Consider the following 24,713-nt stretch of genomic DNA (forward strand, 5'->3'; position numbering starts at 1 on the left):
TGGATTTGGGTTGAAGTTGAACTCTTCCATTCGTTAACTGTATGACCTTAATTATGTAATTAAGATTACTTAATCTCTCTGATACCCCTTATAAGATGAAGATATGTGTTTCAGATTATTGACATAAGGGGTAAGTAAGAGGCAATCTATGGATATATCAGAGGTAGATAGATAATGTTAAAGAGGAGGAGGAAAAGGCTGTCTAGACAAGCAAGGTCAACTTTAATAGGGGTGGAGTTGGGGAGAACGTAAAACTCACTGTTTGGGTCTTTATTACAGAGAATGCAAGAAAAGAAAACAGCATTTATTTGATAGGGCTTCAGAGAAAGGGAGTATCCTAAGTATACAGCCTGATTCATGCCATCTGGGAATAAATGTAGAGTTTTAATTTTTTCTTTAACCTCAGAAGTCTGTTTGAGGGCCTTTAAAAAAGATTAGATTGGGCAGTAGCTGGAAGAACTGGTTGGACTGAGGAAGTGAAGAGTTGTTTTTGTAAACTATTTTGAATTGGAAGAGCCACTGGAGGAAATTTGGAGGATGCAGGAGGTAGGGGACAACAGAACTACTTCCCTGGGACGTGACGGGGGGACAGGGAATGGGAGTGGGGTGCAGCAGGGTGGAGGACAGGAATGCTAGCCCAGAAACTGGAGGGGGAAGGCACACACCTCCGCACTGTGATTTACTGCTTTCTCTAAAATTCCCAAACAGGCCATCCCTGTACTAACAAAGATCCGCTAGAGCTGGGTTAGCAAAGGCGTCCTGTGGACACGGGCGCAGAGCTCAGGGGGTTTGTGAGGATGACGAGGGAAGCAGCTCAGCTGGGTGTCGGAGCCCGAAGGGACTGCGGGCATCTGGAACCCAGCCCCTGACTTTAGGTGGGACAGACTGCTGAGCTGATGTGATTCGCTTCTGAAGGACAAATGTGACTGGCCAGTTATCTCTGTTCCTCAGAAGAACAGCAAGGGTGACCTTTAAGTCCAAGAAGAACGAAAGCAATTGAGGGGCGCCGAGTCTAGAAAACTGGAAGAAGCATTAGAAAAGAGAAGGTAATGCAGTTTCCTTTGTGGCCTGCATCTGTGCTTAGCCATTTTCAAAGTTCTTTAAGCTGCGCCAGCGGCTTGTGGGATCTTCGTTCCCTTATCGCTTCCTGACTGAGTTCCCTGAGCCCTTGCCCTCGGTGTTGGGAGCCCGGTGTCTTAATCGCTGGACTCAGGGAAGCCCCTGCTTAGACGTTTAGACTTGCGCTTTTTCAGTGGTAGTAGCAGTATTCTAGTAGTGCCGAGGCTTCCGGAGACGGCCCTCTTACTGCTGCGGTTGGGTGATGAGTGAGCTGACGTGGGTCAGCATATTTGGGGCCAGTCTTTAGAACCCAGATACTGACTTTGATTGCGTTGATTATTTTGATTCTATTTTATTTTAAAGTGTTTAACAATTTTTTTGCCTACCTAGTGTTTTTATTCAGGATTTGTTTTGATTATGTTAAATGTTTGATAATCTGAGAATTTATACTACTTGAATAACAGGGTCTTCAAGGTTTCAGCCCTTCTGTTGTCATAAAGGTAGGCTTTCCTTTGTAGCTCAGTTGGTAAAGAATCTGCCTGCAATGTAGGAGACTCCGGTTTGATCCCTGGGTCAGGAAGTTCCCCTGGAGAAGGAAATGGCAACCCGCTCCAGTATTCTTGCCTGGAGAATCCCATGGAGAGAGAAACCTGGCGGGCTACAGTCCGTGGAGTCTCAAGAGTTGGACAGGACTTAGCGACTAAACCACCACCTATTAAACATAGAAGCTGAAATTCCCCTGATGTTAAAGGATGTATTTAACTCAGATGACCCATTTCTTGCTGACTCACTAAGTAAACTCAGTCCTTTGGTTCTTTAAAAATATTCACCAGATGAGATCATATCTGTAGACATTTCTGGATACTGGGATATAAACCATGCAGAGAAGGAGACTAGTCAATACCTGCTCTGTTTACAGGGAAAGAAATTTTAAATGCTGTAAGAAAAAAGATATCTAGAAACTCATCAGAATAAAATTATACAGTTGATGGTTTCATATATGTAATCAGTTTATGAAAATTATTATATTGTCATTATAAAACATTTGAATGTCCCAAGGCTGCTGACTCAGATATGGTTCTGGTTGTTGTTCAGTCACCAAGTTGTGTTTGACTCTTTGTGACCCCATGGACTGCAGCACGCTGGGCTGGACAGGGGTCCTTAACTGTACCCTGGAGTTTGCTCAAACTCATGTCCATTGGGAGAAGGCAATGGCACCCCACTCCAGTACTCTTGCCTGGAAAATCCCATGGATAGAAGAGCCTGGTGGGCTGCAGTCCATGGGGTCGCTAGGAGTCGGACACGACTGAGCGACTTCACTTTCACTTTTCACTTTCATGCACTGGAGAAGGAAATGGCAACCCACTCCAGTGTTCTTGCCTGGAGAGTCCCAGGGACGGGGGTGCCTGGTGGGCTGCCATCTAGGGGGTCGCACAGAGTCGGACACGACTGAAGCAACTTAGCAGCAGCAGAAGCATGTCCATTGAGTCAGTGATGATGCCATGCAACCATCTCATCCTCTCTTGCCCGCTTCTCTTCCTGCCTTCAGTCTTTCCCAGCATCAGGGTCTTTTCCAGTGAGTCAGTTCTTCGCATCAGGTGGCCAAAGTATTGGAGCTTCAGCTCCAGCATCAGTCCTTCCAGTGAATATTCAAAGTTGATTTTCTTTAGGATGGACTAATTGGATCTCCTTGCTGTCCAGGGGACTCTCAAGAGCCTTCTCCAACACCGCAGTTCAAAAGCATAAACTCTTCAGTACTCAGCTTTGTTTATAGTCCAACTCTCACATCCATACATGACTACTGGAAAAACCATAGCTTTGACTAGATGGAACTTTGTCAGCAAAGTGATGTCTCTGCTTTTTAATATGGTGTCTAGGCTTGTCATAGCTGTCCTTCCAAGAAGTAAGCATCTTCTAATTTCATTACTGCAGCCACTGTCTTGTGGTGATTTTGGAGCCCAAGAAAATAAAATATGTCACTGCTTCCTCTTTTTCACCTTGTGTTTGCCATGAAGTGATGTGACCGGATGCCATGATCTTAGTTTTTTGAATGTTGAGTTTTAAACCAGCTCTTTTACTCTCCTCTTTTAGCTTCATCAAGAGGCTCTTTAGTTCCTCTTTTCTTTCTGCCATTAGAGTGGTATCTCTGCATATCTGAGGTTATTGATATTTCTCCCGGCCATCTTGACTCCAACTAATTATTCATCCAGCCCAGCATTTCACATGATGCACTCTGCGTAGAAGTTAAATGAGCATGGCCAGAATACTGGAGTGGGTAGCCTTTCCCTTCTCCAGGGGATCTTTCCAACTCAGGGATTGAACCCAGGTCTCCCACCTTACAGGCAGATTCTTTACCAGCTGAGCCACAAGGGAAGCCCAGGAATACTGGAGTGGGTAGCCTATCCCTTCTCCAGCAGATCTGCCCGACCCAGGAATCGAACCAGGGTCTCCTAAATTGCAGGCAGATTTTTTACCACTTGAGCTATGAGGGAGGCCCCACACTTTTTTAGAGGTATTTTATTGATAATTGGCTAATTATAACCATGTATTACATAGTTATTGGCCTCTTTGGATTTTCCATCTGTAAAAGACAGCATTCAGTCAGAAAAACCAAACTTATACCAGGCACTTCAGTAAATTGGATTTAATTGGGGGAATACGTTGAAAGGGTTTTGAAGGTCTCGGAGTGGACAGAGGGAGGTGAGGCAACTCAGAGATGAGTGACTCCACGGAGCCGCTGCCATCTGGAGCCACAGAGAGGGCTGGGGAGGCTCAGTGCAGCCAGCCAGAGACAGACAGAGACCGGGGAAGAGATCGGAGCCGAGACAGGCACGCGTCCAGGCTTCTCCCTTCCTCCCGCCTCCCAGCCTCCTGCCAGGACCTCCCATTGCACAGCACAGCCAAAAGCCCGGTCGGCAGGGGCCGCCCGGGAAATGCAGTTTGCAGAGCTCGGGTTCCAGCCGGCGAAGGGCTGAGAGCGCCTGTGAGCGGAAAGTGGGACGATCTGTGTGCTGTCTCTTGAAATGTCAGTTTTACTAATTTGCATTTATCTTTAAAAGAGATAAAGGAGCCACTTCATTTATTTTCAGATTCTTCTCATAGTTTTTGTAATTTCATCTTAACTTATGGTGATTTCTCTTTCCTAATTATAGATTTTATATACTTTCTTTTATTGTTATTTTCTTTGTCATTGCTAACCTCTTTTTAATGCTATCAACATCATTTTTTCTATTTTTAATTTATCTGATTAATAAGTATTTTTAATTTTTTCTTTTCAATTTCTCCTTTGTACTTTCCTTAGTTTTACAGTGTTCTCCCTTTTCTAACTTATAAACTTGAATTTTAATGAACATTTTTAAACTTTTTTTACTTAGAAATAGAAGTAAATCTTTGAGCAAAGCAAATCTTTGAGCAAATTGAGCTATATATCATGGATCTTGATAGTATTTTACTTACTGTTATTTCCAGGGTTTCTTTTAGATTAAAAATTTTTTTTGACCTGTGCATTTTGTAGAAATGATTTGATTTTTTCCTTTAAAAAATTCTGATTTTTTTTCTTTAATTGAAAGAAGCTAGATAGTGGAGTTACCATGACCTATTTCTATTTTTGAGTAACTTAGGCAGATTTTTATAGCACAATATTATCTAATTTTAAAAAATATTCTTTTAATATAGACATTTTCTAGACCTATAGTATGTAGAGTTTTATATATGATGATAAATCAAACATATTAATTAGTAAATTTCTTATTCAGATACTCTGTATTATTTATTTTTTTGGTTTAGTCTGGGCTTCCCTGGTAGCTCAGATGGTAAAGCGTCTGCCTACAATGCGGAAGACCGGGTTCAATCCTTGGGTCAGGAAGATCCCCCGGAGCAGGAAATGGCAACCCACTCCAGTGTTCTTGCCGGAGAATCCCATGGACAGAGGAGCCTGGTGGGCTACAGTCCACGGGGTCGCAAATAGTCAGACACGACTGAGTGACTTCACTTTCTATCATAGGCAGAGGTGAATGTATTTAATTCTCCCACCACTTTTTGATTTATAATTGCATTCCCTCATTTTTGCTTTTTGTCTGGATGCACTGATTTCTAGAATGAAAAGAATCACAATGGTTATATATTAATTGTGAGTGATATTCTTTGGCATCATATTTTGCCCTTCCTTGTTTTATATTTTGTGTCTAAAATTCAGTTTTAGATCATTTGAATATAATGACTGTTGAATTTTATTGTTCATATTTTTCTGGAGGGATTTCCCTACCATTTTTTTTTATTGTTACATGTTTTCTTACTTTACTGATATTTCTTATTTATAGTGTACAATGCAGTTTTCCCCCCTCTGATAGTAATTTTCCTTCTTGTAGATGTTTAACAGGTAATATTTTTATGTACTGCTTAACAGATGTTATTATTTTTATTTTGCAACTTATTTTTATTCTGAATCATTTAAAAAGTTTTCTTTCCTTTTTTAGTGGACAATGTTAGCTTTCTTTAAAAATTATTTTTGTGATAGAGGAAGCCTGCAAAGTCTCCCTTTTTAAACATCATTTGTTTAATTTTTGAAGCTTAAGAATTATAAGCTTAAATCTGTATCTTTTTATTTATAAACTTTCTAGTTAATGCTGTCTATTGACATATATGAAAGGCTGAGAAATGAATACACTTATACTTCTTATCAATCTCTCACTCTTGATTTTTGTTAGTATCCTTTGGGATTTTTGCCTAGTTTATTATAGCTAAATTATTCCTACTTTCATATTTTGTAACTTTTCTCTGAAAAGTTAATATACTTATATTCTATTTTGTCAACTTGACCACAGTGGTTTTATTTTCAAGTTCTATTATCCTTTGCCTGTGATTAAATTTTTGTAAAGTTAAACCAGATATTTTTACTTTTTAAAAATTTCTTACTCTATCTGTAGCTTTTAGCAATAGTGACTCTGACTGCTGGTAAAATTCCATTATGAGGAACATTATTAATCATTTAAGCAGGATTCTGTATAATAAAGCAATTTGAATGTCTGCAGATGGCCTGCAGATGAGATGATTATTTTGTTTATTAGGTTATAAGGAATTATCTTCCAGAAATTATCCTGATCAACAAATATTTTATGCTTTGACCAGTGCTATGCCAGAACTAAAGAGCCATATCTGCAAAGTGCTGTATCAGTTTTATTACAAATGTTGAAAGGCATCCTTTTTTGTTTCTTTATCAGGCATCTGTTAACATTTTACTCATATCTCGTTACAACAGACGTTCCAGCCGTGTGTCTACTTTTCGTTACACACCACCCAAACATCTTCTTGCCCACTCACCGGTTTCTCTTAGGCCAGTACTTCTTACTGCATTATGTGCTGCTCTGATCCCTACCTTGTTTCATCAGTTGACGATAGACGTGTTAAGTTTTCCTTCCCCTCCGTAACTGTCTAACCCAGGGATTGAACCCAGGTCTCCCACCGCACTCCAGTATTCTGGCCTAGAGAATTCCATGGACTCTGTAGTCCATGGAATCGCAGAGTAGGACACGACTGAGCGACTTTTACTCACTCACTCATGCTATCTAATTCCAGTTTGAAACAATTAAAAAGAATCTTTTAGTGGCATATTTTCACTTCATGGTTTTATATCACCATTAATACATGACATAGTGAACAAGGAGACTCAATACTAACCCTCATGGAGCTTCTGTTGTAGTTGGGGAGATCTTAAAAAAATATGTACACAAATAAATAATTACTTTAAGTGCTCAGAGAATAGCAAGGATGAGACCTGCATGAGACTTAGCTGATTCCTAATGGAAGAAACGGATCTTGCCATGTGAAGGAGAGGATAAGCTCCCAGGAGGAGAGAATGTTCAGGAAACGAAAGACAAACACTCCTAGAATTTATTTAGCTGGTTAGAAGATGGCAAGACAGAAACTGAATGAATAGACAGAGGATGTGTAATTTGAGACACTTCAGGTCTTGGAGGGCAGTTTGGATTTTCCTGTGAATGAAAAGGAAAGCCTGTATATGGTTTTATGCAGGAGAGTGGCAGTTTCTTTCACTTTAAGGGGAATGGTGTGGAAAGGAGCGTGAGTAGAAGAGAAGACACCAATTAGGTTAAACCAGAGACAATCAAAACTTCCAAAAGGGGTGGCAGGGGATATGAAGAGAAGCGGGTAGATCTGTGGCAGACTTTGGAGAGAGAATCAGAAAGACTTTCCGATGATATTCAAGGGTTGCTTCAGCTCCAGAAGAGCAGAGATTTTTTTACGAAGAGAGGGAGTATTTATTAGCCTTACTAGGTTGTTAGTAGTGGGATCGAGTAGATTTTTTGTTAAAGATACAAGATAAATGTAAAGTTCTGATAAAAAGTATAAGGAGTTTTCTAATCACAGAGCAGGAGTCCTTGACAGTACAGGATTCTACAGATTGTGCCCTGGGTCAAAATGGAAAATATTGAGGTCACTATGGCTTTGACCGTGGGGGTGATAATATATTCCTAGGGAGGTTTTGACTTTCCACAGTAACTACAGTGAACAGGGATATTAGACAGGATGAGATGTGCTGTCCTGTGAGGTAGAGGGTAATCTGACCTTTCACATTAGCTTCTAAGAAGACTTCTCCCTAGGCTGCAAGGACTCCTACCTAGAAACACAAAACTTTATTGCTTCAAAGCACTTAGAGAATATTTGAGGATAGAGGATATTTGTTTTTTGAGAAAGAAGCTTATTATTTTCACATTATTTTTGGTAGCCTTAACATTCTGCACATGCTATATAGAATGTTTTCCTAACACGTATTTTTTAGAGTGAAAATATCAAATGAAAAAGACAGAGCTACAAGAGTTATTAGGGCAATTTAGATTATATTTTTAATCCACATTTGTATAATTTTTTGTTTTCATCTTTCTTAAATTTTATATTTTAATGGAAGAGCTACATTAGTTTTAAATGGCTTTATAGTATCAAGAGCATCTTAGTGCTCAGAGTTTTGAATTTGAAAGTAAATATAAGTTCATAGGCCATCTGTCATTTTGTGTTTGTAAAAGCAACTAAAATTTTACAACTAAAAATGACGTTTTTCCTTAAAGAAATGTCCTCAAAGATTACCTTTTTTAAAAGAACATATACTACAGTGTATCAAGCACAAGAATACCCAGTTAGACCCTGGAGAGTTCTGTGACTAAGAATTTGCTTCCTTTAGGCTATCCTTTTGATTTATATACTTATTAAATTTTGTTTTAGGATTACCTTGGAATACTAACAGTAACAAAATTAATTCTGTTCATTCACAGATCAAAAGTAATAGTGTAGAAAAATTACTTTTGAGAAATACTGGAACATACCTTTTTTTTTTTTTGGTATCTTTAATATGGATCCTCTCTGACCAAACTAAACTTGTTTCTGAATAGGATTTTGAAGACCTACAGTGAAGAGCATTCTTTCGTTGCTTTTTTTCCCCAGTACTTATATGCTAGGAAGTGAAGTTGCTCAGTCATGTTTGACTCTTTGCGACCCCATGGACTGTCGCCCACCAGGCTCCTCCGTTCATGGGATTTTCCAGGCAAGGGTACTGGAGTGGGTTGCCATTTCCTTCTCCAACTTATATGCTAGAAAGTCTAATAACAAATGGCTTGTTCTTCCAGCTGTATCTGTATGCCCACTTGTCCCAAACCCAGCATTATGTGTGTCTGCTGTTGAAGCAATGTGTTAAGCTAGAAAAACCATGGAAAACTAATGCTTTTTATTAACTTATTATTATAATTAATTTATTAAGAGAAGAGAAAAGATAGAAATCTAGAGAATTCAAGTATTTAAGATGTAGGCTGCAAAAGGAGAGCAGGTATGAAGACTGAGAAGGAATCTGTAGGAAGGGAGGAAGGCAGGTCAGTGTGCTGGAGGATAAGAGGCCATAGAAACCAATGAGAGTTTCAGAAGTGTGAGTCAGTAGGATCAGATGCTGCAGAGAAACCGCAGATGCCGCAGGTGCCACAGTAGGATCAGATGCCGCAGAGAAACAGGTTAAAATGAGGATGGGTAAACTTCTGTTGCATTTGACTGTTCGGAAGTGGTTACCTTACTGAGACAATAGAAAAGTTTGGTCACAAACAACATATCAGAGTGTTGGGAAACAAACAAGAAGTGGTAAAATGAAGACTGCAAGAGCGGGCTCTCCGTGAGCCCCTTCATCCTGCCCTGGTGTTCTGCACAGTCCCTGCTGACTGAGTTTGAAGCATTTGTACTTGAGTTTAAAGATGTTACATACAAAACATTCATACAGCTTATTGCATAATTGCCAGAAACCTGTTGTTTTTATATTAATGTAATAATTTGTGTAAAACTAAATGTTTAAAGTTCCTGAACACAGCTAAATGGAAGCCTCTACTACAAATGCTAATTTTTTTTTCTTATTTTTTAAAAAGTCTTGGCTACTTATGATTAAGCAGACGGAACAGCTCAGCAGGATCATGAAGACGCATGCAGAGGACCTGAATTCTGGGCCCTTACACAGGCTCACCATGATGATCAAAGATAAGCAGCAGGTGAAGAAGAGTTACATAGGCGTCCATCAGCAGATAGAGGCAGAGATGATCAAGGTTTGTCTTCCGCTCTGGGATTCTTTCTTTAGTGTGAGTTTTAAATTCACTGAAATGCTATATCCTGTTTGACTTTAAAAAATGTTTAGTCACTATTTCCTGGTAAGAAATAGATTTCAATGTCTCTAATAATTGATATCTTATTTTTGTTGAATATAAAACATTATTGATTATAAGATATGTGATTATATATTCCCGTGAACAAAAAAAAAATGCCACCAAAATAAATTAGTTGGGATACGTCTAAATTTTCTTTGCAACCAGTGTCTGTCTGTCTCTTCTGCCTAACTTTTTACAGTGGTTTTAATTGTGAAAATTTGCAAGTGTACAAAAGAAGAAAGAATAATTAAATGAACTCCCATTGGCCTATCCATCCACCTAGTCAGTATTTTGGTTTGTTTTTTTCATCTGTATTCTCACCTACCTTTCTTCTACATTGGATAATTTTATAGAAAATTCCAGTTGTTTTTGTTTTTCCCTAATTTTCTCTTTAACAAAACTGTGTTATCATTAACTCACCTAAAACTAAAGATAATTCCTTAATATTATTAATTATCCTGATTGTGCTCAAATGATTGTTAAATGTTATTTTTGCAGTTGGTTCATTTGAATCATGATCCAAACCTGGCTAATACATTGCCTTTGAATAATCTCTTTTAATCTGTAGGTTCCCCTTGCCACCCCACTTTTAAAATGCTCTGCATTTAAAGAAACTGGGTAATTTACTCAATAGAATTGAATTCTTTCATTTTGGATTTTGCTGTTAGCATCTTGTAATGCAATTTCATGTATTCCTTTATCCTTCAATTTTCCAGCAAACTGGAAGTTAGATCTAGAGGCTTGATAATACTCTTGCTGTTTATTTTGGGCTGGTATAGATTTCCTTTTGTTTCATAACAAGAGGTATATATTATCTGCTAATAGGTTCCAGTATTGGCAGCCTAGTCAATCTATTAAAAATTTTCTCTTCAGCCTTTCACCTAATGAAACACTTGATGTCCACTGCTTAGATCCATTAGTTCAGTGGAGGTTGTAAAATGACAATATTTTACTTCTGTCATTCCTAATGCAATTGTTAGCTGGAATTTTCAGTAAAAGCTTTTCCTGTATCAGCTATTTGGTTGCCATGAGGTATAGATCATATAAGAAAGGTAGGATGAATACTTGCTTTTAGACATTAATTTGCCAGTTTGAGAACAGTGGATTGGTTTTTTAGCAACTTCAGAAGTTAAGACTTCTGTTTTCCAATCCAGCATGTAAGAAGCTTAGAAGTTGTCACTCCATCCTAACAGCAAATAAAAATCTGAACAAACAGAAAAATCAGCAACTCCTCTTAGATCCATTAGAGAAGATAGGTCACAGAGCAAAATGACTGTCCCCCAAACTGGAGAGACGGACAAGTGAATACAGAGAATCACAACTTATCAGAGCAACGTCAGACTTGAGAACCAGTGTTAGGTGTAGAGAAACCTGAACTATAACTGACAAATTCTGGGCCCCTTAATGGTTAAAAACTCCTGGAGGACCTACTCGTTTAGGGGTCTTCACACTTGTGAATTTTACCTCCTGAATCTCTGACAGGTTCTCACAGTGATTATAGGGGAAAAAAAAATCTCATGATGTTGGCAGTGGAAGAGGAAGGGAACCGTTTTGACACAGAATGACAGAGCATTCTGTGCTTAACAAGGTCTGTCCTCAGAAGAAGCTGTTGAGCCAGAGCCTGAGTAACCTGAGGAAAGGGAAACAACACTGTGTGTTGTCTGTAAGAAACCCACTTTACATGTAAAGACACACATAGGTTAACAGTAAATGGGTGGGGAGAGGTATACCATACCGACCCTAATCAGAAGAAAGTGGGAGTAGAGTAGCTATATTAATTCAGATAAGAGGAACTTCAAAGCAGGGACGTTTATCAGGGACAAAGAGGAGAGTCACGCTCTGTTAAAGGGTCACTTTTCCAGGAAGGGAGTGCAATCCTTAATGCACATGTGCTTAGCAGCATGGCGTCAGATATTGGCAGGGCTGCAAAAACTGTTAAAATTGTAGGGAGAGATGAGTGGACCTCCGCGACGGAGGGAGATTTCGGTACCTTTCCCCCCACCTCCGTCGGAAATGGACAGATGCAGCAGACAGAAGGTGCGTAAGGACAGAGTGAACTCAATAATGTCATCAGTCAGCTCGGTAGGATGAATATCTGTTGACGACTTCACACAAAAACAGGGGAATACACATTCTTCTCAAGCTTATATGGCACAATTCAGCAAGATATTCCACATTCAAGGTCATAGACTACATCAAAATATATTTAAAAGAGTGGAATTGATACAGTAAAATAGCTAGAAAACCCCCAAATACTTGGAGATTAAACAACACACTTCTAAATAACCATGGACCAAGGAAGAAATCTCAAGAAAAATTTAAAAATATTTTGAACTGAATGAAACTGAAAAGAAAACTTATCAAAATGTGTGGGATATAGCAAAAGCATTGCTTAGAGGGAAATTTATAGCTTGGACTGCATTTGTTAGAAAGGAAGAAAGATCTAAAATCAATCATCTATGCTTCTGCCTTAGGGCAATAGAAAAAGAAGAGCAAATTGAATTCAAAGGACACAGAAGAAAAGAAATAATGAAAATTACAGTAGAACTCAGTGAAAGTGAAAACATGAAACTAATTGAGAAAAGTTGACAAAACCAAAATCTAATTCTTCGAGAAGGTGAATAAAATCAACAAGCCTCTAGCCAGGCTAACAAAAAAACCAGTGTGGGTACAAATTACTAATATCAGAAGTGAAAGAGGAGACATCACTATACATCCCATGGATATTAAAAGGATAATGAAGGAATACTCTTTAATCAACCCTGTGTCCATAAATTTGATAAGCTGGGAAAAATGGGAGCGTGCCTTGAAGGACAGTCTGCTGAAACTCACATAAGACAAGATGGACAGTCTGAGCAGGCATGTATCTATTAAACTAATGGAATCGGTCATTAATAACCTTCCAAAACAGAAAGCGCCAGGCCTAGACAGCTTCAAGCTCAGATGCCGTCACTGGTGAATTCTGTCAAACATGTAAGGAAGAAATTGCACCACTTCTCTACAATCTTACCTCAGAAAAAGAGACAGAGAAGCGAAAGTCACTCAGTCATGTCCGACTCTTTGCGACCCCAGAGCCTATACAGCCCATGGGATTATCCAGGCCAGAATACTGGAGTGGGCAGCCTTCCCCTTCTCCAGGGGATCTTCCCGACCCAGGGATCAAACCCAGGTCTCCTGCATTGCAGGCAGATTCTTTACCAGCTGAGCCACAATTCCATTCTAAGATGATCGTGTTATCAAACACCAAAAGCAGACAAAGATATTAGGAAACTATAGACCAATGTCTCTCATGAACATAGATGCAAAAATCCTTGAACTATTGAGAAATAAAATCTAACACTGTAGAAAAAGAATTTGCACACCTTTTGGTTCAGTATTTGAAAATCAATCAATGGAATCCATTATATCAACAAACTAAAAAGAAAAATTACATGAGCATATGAATAGATGCAGAGAAAGCATTTGACAAAATCTACCACCAATTTGTGATTAAAAACTCTCAGTAAACTAGGAATAAAGGTGAACTTCCTCAACTTGATAAAGGATGTCTACAAAAAACTTCCAGCTAACATCATACATAAATGTGAGAAACATGTAACTTTCCCACTAAGATCAGAGCAAGACATGGATGTCCCCCGCCTTACCACTGCTTGTTAAAAAAATCCTGTAAATCTTAACTAGTGAAACAAGACCAGGGCAAGAAATAAAATGTATACAGATTGGGAATGAATGTCATTGTTTACAAATGACATGATTGTTTATGTAGATAATCCAATAGAATCACCAAAAACTTGTGAAACAATCAGTTATAGCAAGTTTGCAGGAAATGGCCACCCACTCCAGCATTCGTGCCTGGAAAATCCCACGGAAAGCCTGGTGGGCCACAGTCCATGAGGTTGCAAAGAGTCGGACACAGCTGAGCGACTTCACTTTGCAGGACACAGTGTTAGAATATAAAAGTCAATCACTTCCCTATGTATTAACAATGAACAGGTGGAATATGAAGTTAAAAGCACAATACCATCTACATTAGAACCTCAAAAAATGAAATACTTAGGTATAAATCTAACAAAGTATGTATATGATCTGTAGAAGAACAATGACAGAAGTCTGATGAGAGAAATCAATCAAGGAATGATTGTCCTGTGTCCTCAATATTGTCAGAATACCAGTTTTTCCCGTTTTGCACTATAGATTTAATACACATCCCAATCAAAATCTCAGCAAATGCTGAACTGATTCTGAAATTCATATGGAGAAGCAAAAGACCCACAATAGGCAACAGAATATTGGAGAACAAAATTGGAAGACCGACATTATGTGACTTCCAGATTTATTATAAAGACACAGTAATCAAGAGAGTTTGGTATTTGTGAAAGACAATAAACAGATAAACAAATAGATCAGTGAAACAGAATATAGAGAGTCCAGAGTAGATTAACATAAATATAGTTAAACTGATCTTTGAAAAAAAGGGGCAAAGTCAGCACAGGGGAGAACAGTTAATATTTTCAACAAATGGCGCTGGAACAGGGACAAAAAATTGTGAAAATAATGAATCTATACTCAGACTTTACACCAATCACAAAAATTAACTCAAAATGGATCACAGACCTAAGTGTAAAATTTAAAACTGTAAAACACCTAGAAGATAAATAGGAGAAAATCTAGATAACCTGGGTTATGGAGATGACTTTTTAGATAAAACACCAAAGACATGAACCGTGAAGAAATGATTGATAAGCTGGAATTCATCAAAATTGAAGACTTCTGGCATCTTTTCCGTCCTTCCTTTCTGTCTCTCTTTCTTTTTAAAAATGTTTATTTTTGGCTGTACCAAACAGCTTGTGGGATGTTAGTTCCCCAACCAGGGATTGAACCCAGACCCTCAGCAGTGAGAGCACAGAGTCCTAACCACAGGACTGCCAGGGAATTCCCTCTTTTCTTAAAAAATTATAACTCTGCAGAAATGTGTGTGACATGTGTGGCATACAGCAAAGGAACTACATGAGTTTTCATTCAGAGAAATTTTACTTATTTTTACTTACTTTGATGTGAGTCAAAGTACGAAGCTGTGACTCTGGTCTCCAGGGGTGTGGCATCTTTAGTACAGAATTAAGGGGAAGGGAAGAGCATTGAAAGTGAAACTCACTCGGCTCTCAAGCACACTCTGGGTAGTCTATAAGCAAGTATAAGCTATATAATGACTTCATAAATTTAAAAGAAACAATGAGCTGAAAGCAGTCTGATATGCAAGATAAAATGAACCAGATTGGCAAAATTTTCAGACAGGTTTCAGCAACAGATGTGATTGGGATGCATCAGTTTAAAGGTGCGCAAAATGGACAAACGTTCAATTTCCTGAGACCTGAGCAGTAAACTGCGTTGGGCAGTCATGCAGAGGGGAGTGCCCGTATTTCCTGCCTGCTCCAAATACACACACACAGACACACAGACACACAGACACACACAGATTCTCCTCAAAAAAACCCCCCAAACCCACTTCTACAAAATACAATATTAGAGGAATGAGACGATGAACTGGTAAACTGGGACAAAAAGTTTGCAAAGGCATTTAATAAAGGATTGTTGTCTAAGATACACAAGGAACTCTAATAAGTCTACTAAGAAAAGAAGCAGCCTTATGAAAAAATAAACACATCACCAAAGAAGATATACAGATGGTAAATAAGCAGATAAAAATTTGTTCAAATTTTATGCCATCAGGGAAGTGCAAAGTAAAGAACCAATGAGATACCACTGCCCCAAATTAGAATGTCCCAAGTCCATAACATCAAATACTGGTCAGGTTATGGAGCAACAGGAACTCTCATTCATTGCTGGTGGGTTTGCAAGATAATTCAGCCACTTTGGAAGACAGTTTGGTTGTGTTTTACAAAAATAAAAATAGTCTTACCGTAGGTTCCAAAAATTGAGCTCCTTGGTATTTATCCAAAGGAGTTGAGAACATATGTCTACACTAAAGCCCACACATAGCAGTTTATAACAGCTTTATTCGTAATTGTCAAAACTTAGACGCCACCAAGATATCTTTTAGTAATGAATGGATAAACTGTGGTGCATCCAGACAATGGAATATTATTCAGCGCTCAAAGGAAGTGAGCTACCAAGAAAGATATGGAGGAACCTTAAATGTATATTACCAAGGGAAAGAAAGTGAAAGTGTTGGTTGCTCAGTTGTGTCTGAGTCTCCGCAACCCTGTGGACTGCAGCCCGCCAGGCTCCTCTGTCCATGCTGAGCCCAGGCCTCCCACAGCGTAGGCAGATTCTTCACCATCTGAGCCACCGGGGAAGACCACCAAGTGAAGGAAGCCGGTCTGAAAACTATATGTGATTCTACACGGTGTTCTCGAAAAGTCAAAACTACCAAGGTAGTGAAAAGATGATTGGCTCCTAGAGGGTCCTGAACAAGTGGAACACGAAGGTTTTATGACGGTGAAACCACTGCGTGTGGTCCTGTAGTGGTGGGATACATGTCATTGTATGTTGGTTCAAGACCATAAAATAAACATCGCGAGTGGAACTTAATGTAAACTGTGCACTTGTGCAGTAGTGACATGTTCTTATAGGTGCATCAGTTGTAACAAATGTACAAACAAACTTGAGTATGTTGATAATCAATGAGGCCGTGCACGAGTAGGGATAAGGGACAAATGGGAAATCTCTGTACTTCGTACACCAGGGTTTCCCTGGTGGCTCAGATGGAAAAGCGTCTGCCTGCAGTGTGGGAGACCCAGGTTCGATCCCTGGGTCAGGAAGATCCCCTGGAGAAGGAAATGGCAACCCACTCCAGTACTCTTGCCTGGAGAGCCCCATGGAGGGAGGAGCCTGGTGGGCTACAGTCCATGGGGTCGCCAAGAGTCGGACACGACTGAGCAGCTTCACTTCACTTTCTGTACTTTGTGCTCAGTTCTGCTGTGATACTAAAACTGCTCTAAAAGGTAAAGTCCATTAAAACACGTTAACCAGTGAGGTCTTCTTTTAAAAAGAAATGATTTGAAGTCATTTCTATCTGCATCTGTATCATGGGCTTCTCTGGTGGCTCAGTCTGTAAAGAATCCGCCTGCAATGCAGAAGATGCAGGTTCGATCCCTGGGTCAGGAAGATCCCCTGGAGAAGGAGATGGTGACCCACTGCAGTATTCTTGCCTGGGAAATTCCATGGATGGAGAAACCGGGCGGGCTACAGTGCACGGGGTTGCAAGAGTTGGACACGACTTATCAAGTAAATGATGAACGGTATCTATATATTATGGGGCTTCCCAGGTGGCGCTAGTGGTAAGAACCCTCCTGCCAATGCAGGAGATATAAGAGACGTGGGCTTGATCCCTGGGTTGCGAAGATCCCCTGGAAGAGGGCATGCAACCCCCTCTGATATTCTTGCCTGGAGAATCCCATAGACAGAGGTGCCTGGTGGTCTACAAATCATAGAATCACAAAGAGATGGACACGGCTGAAGTGACTTAGCACATATCTATCATAGTTGTTGATGTTTCTGTTCACTTACACAGTGCCTTCCTCCACGCTGTCAAGAACCTTGGTGATGCAGAATTTGTTTAAAGTAGGCTCTGGGACTTTCTTCCAAGTTGCTTATGTCCCTTTAGTAAGTTTGTAATGCTGCTGATTTCTTAACTCTTCTCAAAAGTCTCATTAGTTGTTTTTCAGATGCCATCTAAGATTCTCAGTTTTTCTTGAATGCTTTTTATGGCTGACTGCAGAGTCCAGGACTTGGGTTTGTCAAGCCTTTCTGCAGGAATAATAACCAAGTTAATGGGTGCACGCCGTGACCACCGTCATGAATGCTGCCTGGTCAGCAGTAATTAGATGCATCTTTTCAGAGATGTTACAGTGCAAAAAAAAACTCACATTAGAAGTGAATGAATTCACATTAATCACATTAGAACTGATGAATTATGACAACTCGGAGTTATTCTGTATGATTAAAATAAGAGTTTTAAATTAGCTTTTTTATTAGAGAAAATATTTCTGTACATAGAAATAAATTATTGGCCTTTAAATTTTAGGTAATGACAGCACTAGTTTATGATTTGCTCTTCTTTTTAAGAAGTATTTTAATTTTTTTCATATGCTTTTGAATTTATCACCAATTTCTAAGCTAATTTTAGTTTATTGTTTATATATTAAAGAGCACTTCTGACTCATAAGCAGTGAAAGATGCATCAGTTAATGCTTTGAAATTTAAGTTCTTGACAGATGTAAATTTAAGCATTTAAAAATCTTTTTTAATTTCTTTTTTTTTTTTGACAGGTTACAAAGACAGAATTAGAGAAATTAAAAACCAGCTATAGACAATTAATAAAAGAAATGAATTCCGCCAAAGAGAAATATAAAGAAGCTGTAGCTAAAGGTATGGCACAGTTAGGAGCAATGTTTATTGTAGTGACTTTTATTTTTATCATTTGAAAGTTATCTTTATAAGTGGTGGAATGAATCCACTTAGATCGATTAACATATAGGTAAATTAAAATAAGCCTAAATAGACAAATTATCAAACTGAATAATGTTTTCTTTTTGAGGTGGAAAGTATTTTTGAGTAGTTCATACTAAATAGAATTATGTAGTACTTGTGATAGAGTGCAAAGAATGTTTAAAATTTTCCCTCAGCCTTCAGACTTACTTATTTAATATTAAGTAAGAAAAATAAAGTCATACTTGTTGAGAGGACTTTGTTGATCCTCTTTTTACCTGTATTTAAGTACCATTAAAGTCACAAGTCATTTTATAGCTTAATTTTACTTTTATAGCTTGATTTTTGTTGTCCTAAAATTTTCATAATATGCTTTGGGAGTAAAGTGGAAAGAGAAATGTTATGTTTTTAACAGGGATTTGTGGTTATAGTTGTAAGTGTGACTAAACAGTCTTCATATTTAGATTTTTTTAAGTGTAAAAGTGTTTTTTTTTCTGGTTATGTATCAGCATTATTAGCAGCTCTTTGGGGGAAGGAAATGGGAACCCACTCCAGCATTCTTGCCTGGCTGATTCCGTGGACAGAGGAGCCTGCTGGGGTACAGACCTTGCGTGCGCCAGTCAGGCACCCTGAGCCGCTGAGCAGCAAGCAGCTCTGAAGAAGTGTTACTGTGTTCCTTGTCTTTCTCTTTTATTACTGTCTTCTCTCTTTGTCTTCTGCTTGTATGTTCTTCTCTTGTGTTGTTGAGGTAGATGAGATAAATAGCTCCCGTGTTTGGATATATTTTGCACAATGTGAATGGGGTGTTCTTCTTCTTCCCAGTAGACCAGAAGGGAGAGGGATTTCAAAGCGAGCTCCCGCGCTCCCTTCCCTGTTTCCGGCCTTTCTGCCTCCCCTTCCCTTCTCCTCCTACTGTTCCCCGCTTTCCTCCTCTCCTCCCTGCCCTGCTTCCCTGCCTTCTCCCCTTTGCCCTCCCGTCTCCCAGGGCTCCCCAAAGCATTTCCTGGGCGTCTCTCTCTCACCCTGCCTCTACCCCTCCCACATTGATTTTTCATGTTCCTGTTTCTTGCAGGGTTTCTGCTGCTTTTTTAGGGAAGATGAATTAATATTCACAGTATGCTCATTTTTACTTATTTATTTTTTGTGCCTCAGCCAACATTTTGAAACCCTGATCTCTTTTAAATGCAAATTTATTTTTTAAAATGCTTTTGTAGTTAAGTTATGTAAGTTATTTAAGTGAAGAAAACACGACGTGCAGTAGTGGAAAAATCAGTCAGACTTTGGGGTCAGTCTTGGATGCAAGTTCCAAATGTTGTATGATTATTTCATAATTTTCAAACTTCATATACCTAAGTATTATTCCTTTTTTGTTTTAAAGAGTGCTTTATGTAATCAAGAAATATTTACTGAGCATTGTTTGCTGTCTTTAAGTTGTTGAGAATCAAATATTCAAGGAACATAGCCATTTCTGGTTGATGTTCTGACTAGGGAACCTCAAGTCTCCTTTTTCAAAATGTAGCCTTTGCTGAGCCATCAAGAGTAATTTAAAAGTGATTTTGTATGTTGAGCATTACTACTCAGTCTGTCAAACAGTAGGTTTTATAAAGTTCATTACCTAATGCTTGGGTAGCATTCTTAAATTTCCTCTAGTATAAATATCCATATTTGAATTCACCCAGAGCAAGTGATGACTTAATTCATTTATATTGTAATCCATCTATATGAAGTATTTCATACTAGGTCTATATCTGTTGGAGAATAATTAATTAGGAAAAGAAATACATTATTACTCCCAAGTCTTTGATAACTACTTTTAATGATAGTTTATTTTTGTTTAAAAAATGAAATCTAATTTTGGTATCATAAATTTTAAATAGTTCTTGTACCTAATGTTTATGTTATCAAAGATTATTTACAGGTAATAAGTGTTCTTTGTTACTTTTGGTAGAGATAAAACACCATTTATTGTGTTAGTAATAAGGAAACTAGAAAATCTGAAGACCGTAGCTTTAATTGATCTTAAGAAGTGTATTATTGGACTGAGTCTCCTGTTAAAATATGTGAGCTTGTTTATTAATATAATTCCTTTCTAAAGGTGTTAGTGATAGTGTGTGCCTATTTTCAAGAATTTGATTGCTCTCATTAAATGTACTTGTAAAATAAGTTCTTATGTAACTATGTAAATGCATGAGACGTATGTAAATTTCCCTTTTTATAATCACAGCTGTCTTTATACTCATGTTTATATGAAAAAGTATATAACTTTACTTTTGAAAACCTGATTTTCAAACTGCTTCTACATTTATCATGGAAATGGGGATTATTTGTATATGTGTGAGATTATTTACTCTTTATAAGGGTGATGCGTGGGCAGATTCTTCCAGCATTTGCAGGTTTTATGTCAGAGCCATGGTTTATCTGGGGAGGCCACACCAGGCCATTTCTGGAATGGGCTCTAGGAGCTGCTGGGGCTCTGGCGTTTAGAGTCCTTACTTTAGGAATTGGGAGGTCTTGGAGAAGCTATTTGAAAACTCAGTCCAACACATAGGACCCACCCTGAGAAGACGAGGCCCTGGAGGAGATAGCACCTGACCGTAGTTCCTGTAGTAAGTCAGGGTTAAATTCTGAACTTGATGGGGAGTTGGTGTAGAATCCAGGGTTCAGTGACTGCATCTGGAGGCTCAGCAGCAGTAGCAGATCAAGAGGCAGCCTGGGTTCACACTGACGTTCCAGACTCCTGACCCCTGCTGTGTGGGTTACACGGAATGCTTTCCCTTTTCAGTGTTAGAGTTTATGTCACAGGAACACTGATTTATGTTACCTAATGTGAAGTATAGCATTCATGAGTAATGTTAATAGAGCATCGCTTTTGCTGGGCTTCCCTGATAGCTCAGTTGGTAAAGAATCCACCTGCAGTCGGTAAAGAATCCGCCTGCAATCTGGGAGACCTGGGTTCCACCCCTGGGTTGGGAAGATCCCCTGGAGAAGGGACAGGCTGCCCCCTCCAGTGTTCTGGCCCGGAGAATTCCAGTATTCTGGCCAGGAGTTGCAAAGAGTCGGACACGACTGAACGACTTTCACTTTCATTTTAGTTAAATTATTTTTTCTTTTGCAGTGTATCCTAAATGTCAAACTCATTTTATTCTCTTCTATGTTGCAGGAACAAATATTTGTTTTAAATTAACTTGGACTAATTTGGAGAGTAGTCTGTTGAGTTTTATTTATAACATGTATGCTGAGAACAACCAAACTAATTTTAGCTTATTGAACTGAAGTTAATAGTTCAGAATGTTTCTTGATAGCATGGAATACTAAGTTCTTGAATGCAAAATACACAGGTATTCCTTTCCTGTTGCATGTTATTCTGAATGCTTCTAGTTGATTAAACACATGGTTGGGTTTGCCATAAAACAGTTTTGTGAGTCCATAACGCTTGTATCCAAACTAAGCTTCTGACATAATGGCCACAAGTGGAAAAACTTGCTGTCACATCCCTCTGTTTAAAATATTTTTAATATTAATCTTTCTTAATATTTTGAGCTTCTTTTTTTATATTGGAGTAGAGCCAGTTAGCTACGTAATGATCTTTTCAGGTGGTCACATCATCCTTATAAAGAGTCAGTATCTACTCAGGAGGACTCCCACAGGATCGTGTTAGCTGTGGACAAAGATGGTTTTCCTTTTCAATCTAGAGGGTTTTTTTTTTTCTTTTTTCTTGCCTAACTTCCCCAGCTAGAATCTCCAGTGTAGTGTTGAATGGAAGAGGAAAGGGCAAACATGTTTGCCTTGCTGCTGATCTTCGAGGGGAAGACTTTCATCATAAGGATGACGTTGACTATCGTTTCTCAAAGACTTTTCTTTCTGTGGCTTGAATAAGTTCATTTTTATTCCTGCTTAGTAATGGAAGTTAGATTTTGTCAAATGATTTTTCTGTGTCTGTGGAGAGGTTTATGTCTTCTAGTTTGATATAGTGAGTTGTTTTGATTGATTTTCACGTTTTTCAAAGATTATGCCAACCTCACATCTGGGGGATAAACTCCTCTTGGCTATGATGTATTATTATTTTTGATGTTATTTGATATGATTGGTTAAGTTTTTATGAATTTTCATCTTTGTCTTTGTTTAATAGCTAGTCTCATTTCTGTATAATTTTAATGCTTGTCCTCTGCCTGATTCCCCCCCCACCTTCAATTTTGTAGAAATCCTTGTGTTCAATTCATAATATTTCTTAAATACTGGTAGAATTCACTTGTGAAGCCATGTGAGTCTGCTTGCTTTATTTTTTTCTTTTTAGCTAAAATCTTTAAACTATAAATTCAGTTTCTTTAAGTGGTATGAGCTATTTGTTTATCTTTTTCTTTGAGTTTTAGTAGGTTGTGTCTTTCAAGGAATTATTCATTTGTTAAATTTATTGGTACTAAGTTGTTCAGAATACTTCCTTTTTCACCCTTTTATAGAATCTGCCAGGTATTTTCTTTCTCATTTTTATTATTGACACTTTGTGTCTTCTCTTTTTTACCTACTCCTTCTGGCTAGAGCTTTACTGGTTTTATTAATCTTCTCACAGGTCAGCTTCAGGCTTCATTTTGTTTCTGTTTTTCTGCTTTCTTTCTAATTGATTTATACTCTGTACTCTGATCTTTGTTTCTTTTCTTCCTTGTGCTTGCTTTAGGCTTTGTTTACACCAGCTTGTCTAAGTTTTTTTTTTATAAATGTGGAAACTAAGATCATTGATTTGAGAACTAGCTTTTCTAATATAGGCATTATAGTGCTGTGAATTTCCCTAAGTACTGTCTTAGCAACATTCCATAAATTTGTATATATTATGCTGTCATTTTTCTTTAGTTCAAAATACTTCAAGTATTTCCTTTTGTTTTTTTTCCCCCTTTGATCCAGAGGTTATTTAGAAATGTATTAAGTTTCCTAAAGTTTTGACATTTAAAAAAGTCCCTGTTTTTGATTTGTAATTTAATTTCACTTGTTCTGAGAGTTTTTTTTAATGATTTTATTCCTTTTACACTTATGAATATGTATTACCGTGTGCATAGTTGGTTTATCTTGGTAAGTGCTCCGTGTGCACTCCATAAGAATTTGTATTCTGTGCTGCTGGTCACAGCGGTCTATACTGTGGGCCTGGGCCAGTTGGTTGATAGTATATTAGAAACATTCATGCTCTTACTGATATTCTGTGTACTTGCTCTGTCAGTTATTGAGAGAGGGCGGTTGAAATCTCCCAGTGTGATTGTGTTTGTCTGTTTCTTCTCATAGTTTCATCAGTTTTTTGCTTAATGTGTTTTGAAACGTGCTATTGAGTGTAAAAAGCAGTCATGATTGTTGTTTCCTCCTGATGCTCCGACCTTTCTCTCATATGAAATGACCTTTATTATCACTGGTATTATTCTTTTCTGTGTTATCTGTTCTGATGTTAATATTAGATATTTTGACTAATGTTTACATGGTATTTTTTTAGTCCTTTCACGTCAACATTTTTTAGTCTTTATATCTGAAGTGCATTGCTTATAATCATCATATAAGTAGGTCTTGCTATTCTGTCTTGGTAATCTCTACATTTTAATTGGTGTAGTTAGACTATAACGTGATTGATTTTGACAGCGTTAGGTTTAAATTTGCCATCTTGCAGTTTTTTTCCCCTTTGTTTCATCTGTTTATTCTACTTTTCCTTTTTTCTTCCATCTTTTGAGTTAATTGAAAAAATTTCTTAAGATTCCCTTTGTTGTCATATCTCCTTTGTTGTCTTCTTAGCTATAACTGTTTGTTTTGGTATTTTATCTTTATTTTACCATAGTATACCTTCAAGTGACTTCATTTCACCTTGTGTATAACAAGGAATCCTGACACTGGTATGGTTCCTGTATTTGTGCTATTGTTGTGATGTATTTTACTTTTGCATATGTTTTTAACTTTATACTATATTGTTAATATTTTGGGGTTTTTTTAGTCAGATATGTTTAAAATTGTAATAAAGCATCTTATATATTTATCCATGTAGTCGTCTTTCATAGAATTCTTTATTCCATTTGGTATCATTTTACGTGTTCGTTTAAGAAGGCCTTATCTTCTTGCCTCGCTGTTCTCTGGAACCCTGCATTCAGCTGAGTGTATCTCTCCCTCACTCCCTTGCCTTTCGCTTCTCTCCTTTCCTTAGCTGTTTGTGAAGCTCCCGCAGGTAAGCCAGTTTGCAGTTCCTGGTTACTGCCTCCCCTGCACTTGTATGAATCTCTGTCCATAGTTTGCAGACACCTTATCTACCGGACCTAAACCCTTATGTCTATTCATCACGTCCACTGTATAATCATAAGAGATTGGATTCAGATCATGCCTGAATGGGCTAGTGGTTTTTTCTACTTCAATTTCAGCCTGAATTTTGCAAGAAAGAGCTCATGATCTGGGCCATAGTCAGCTCCTGGTCTTGTTTGCACTGACTGTATAGAGCTTCTCCATCTTAGGCTGCAAAGAATATAATCAATCAATTATACCCAGATGAATGCAGAGTTCCAGAGA

At 38.2% G+C, this 24,713-nt stretch overlaps 1 protein-coding gene across 2 annotated transcripts in view; it reads left to right on the plus strand.

Moving 5' to 3' along the window:
* The window catches only part of FER (FER tyrosine kinase), a 450,974-nt gene that overhangs the window by 63,805 nt on the left and 362,456 nt on the right, over positions 1 to 24,713 (plus strand). The window contains exons 3-4 of one of the 2 annotated variants that reach the window (XM_065923334.1): positions 9,471 to 9,677; positions 18,032 to 18,131. In XM_065923334.1, coding sequence (XP_065779406.1) covers positions 9,471 to 9,677; positions 18,032 to 18,131 — 307 coding nt within the window. The remainder of the gene's footprint in view (positions 1 to 9,470; positions 9,678 to 18,031; positions 18,132 to 24,713) is intronic. The other variant, XM_065923426.1, reaches the window with a different exon arrangement.

This window comes from Muntiacus reevesi, chromosome 1 (genome assembly GCF_963930625.1).
Source record: "Muntiacus reevesi chromosome 1, mMunRee1.1, whole genome shotgun sequence".
Lineage (NCBI taxonomy): Eukaryota > Metazoa > Chordata > Mammalia > Artiodactyla > Cervidae > Muntiacus > Muntiacus reevesi.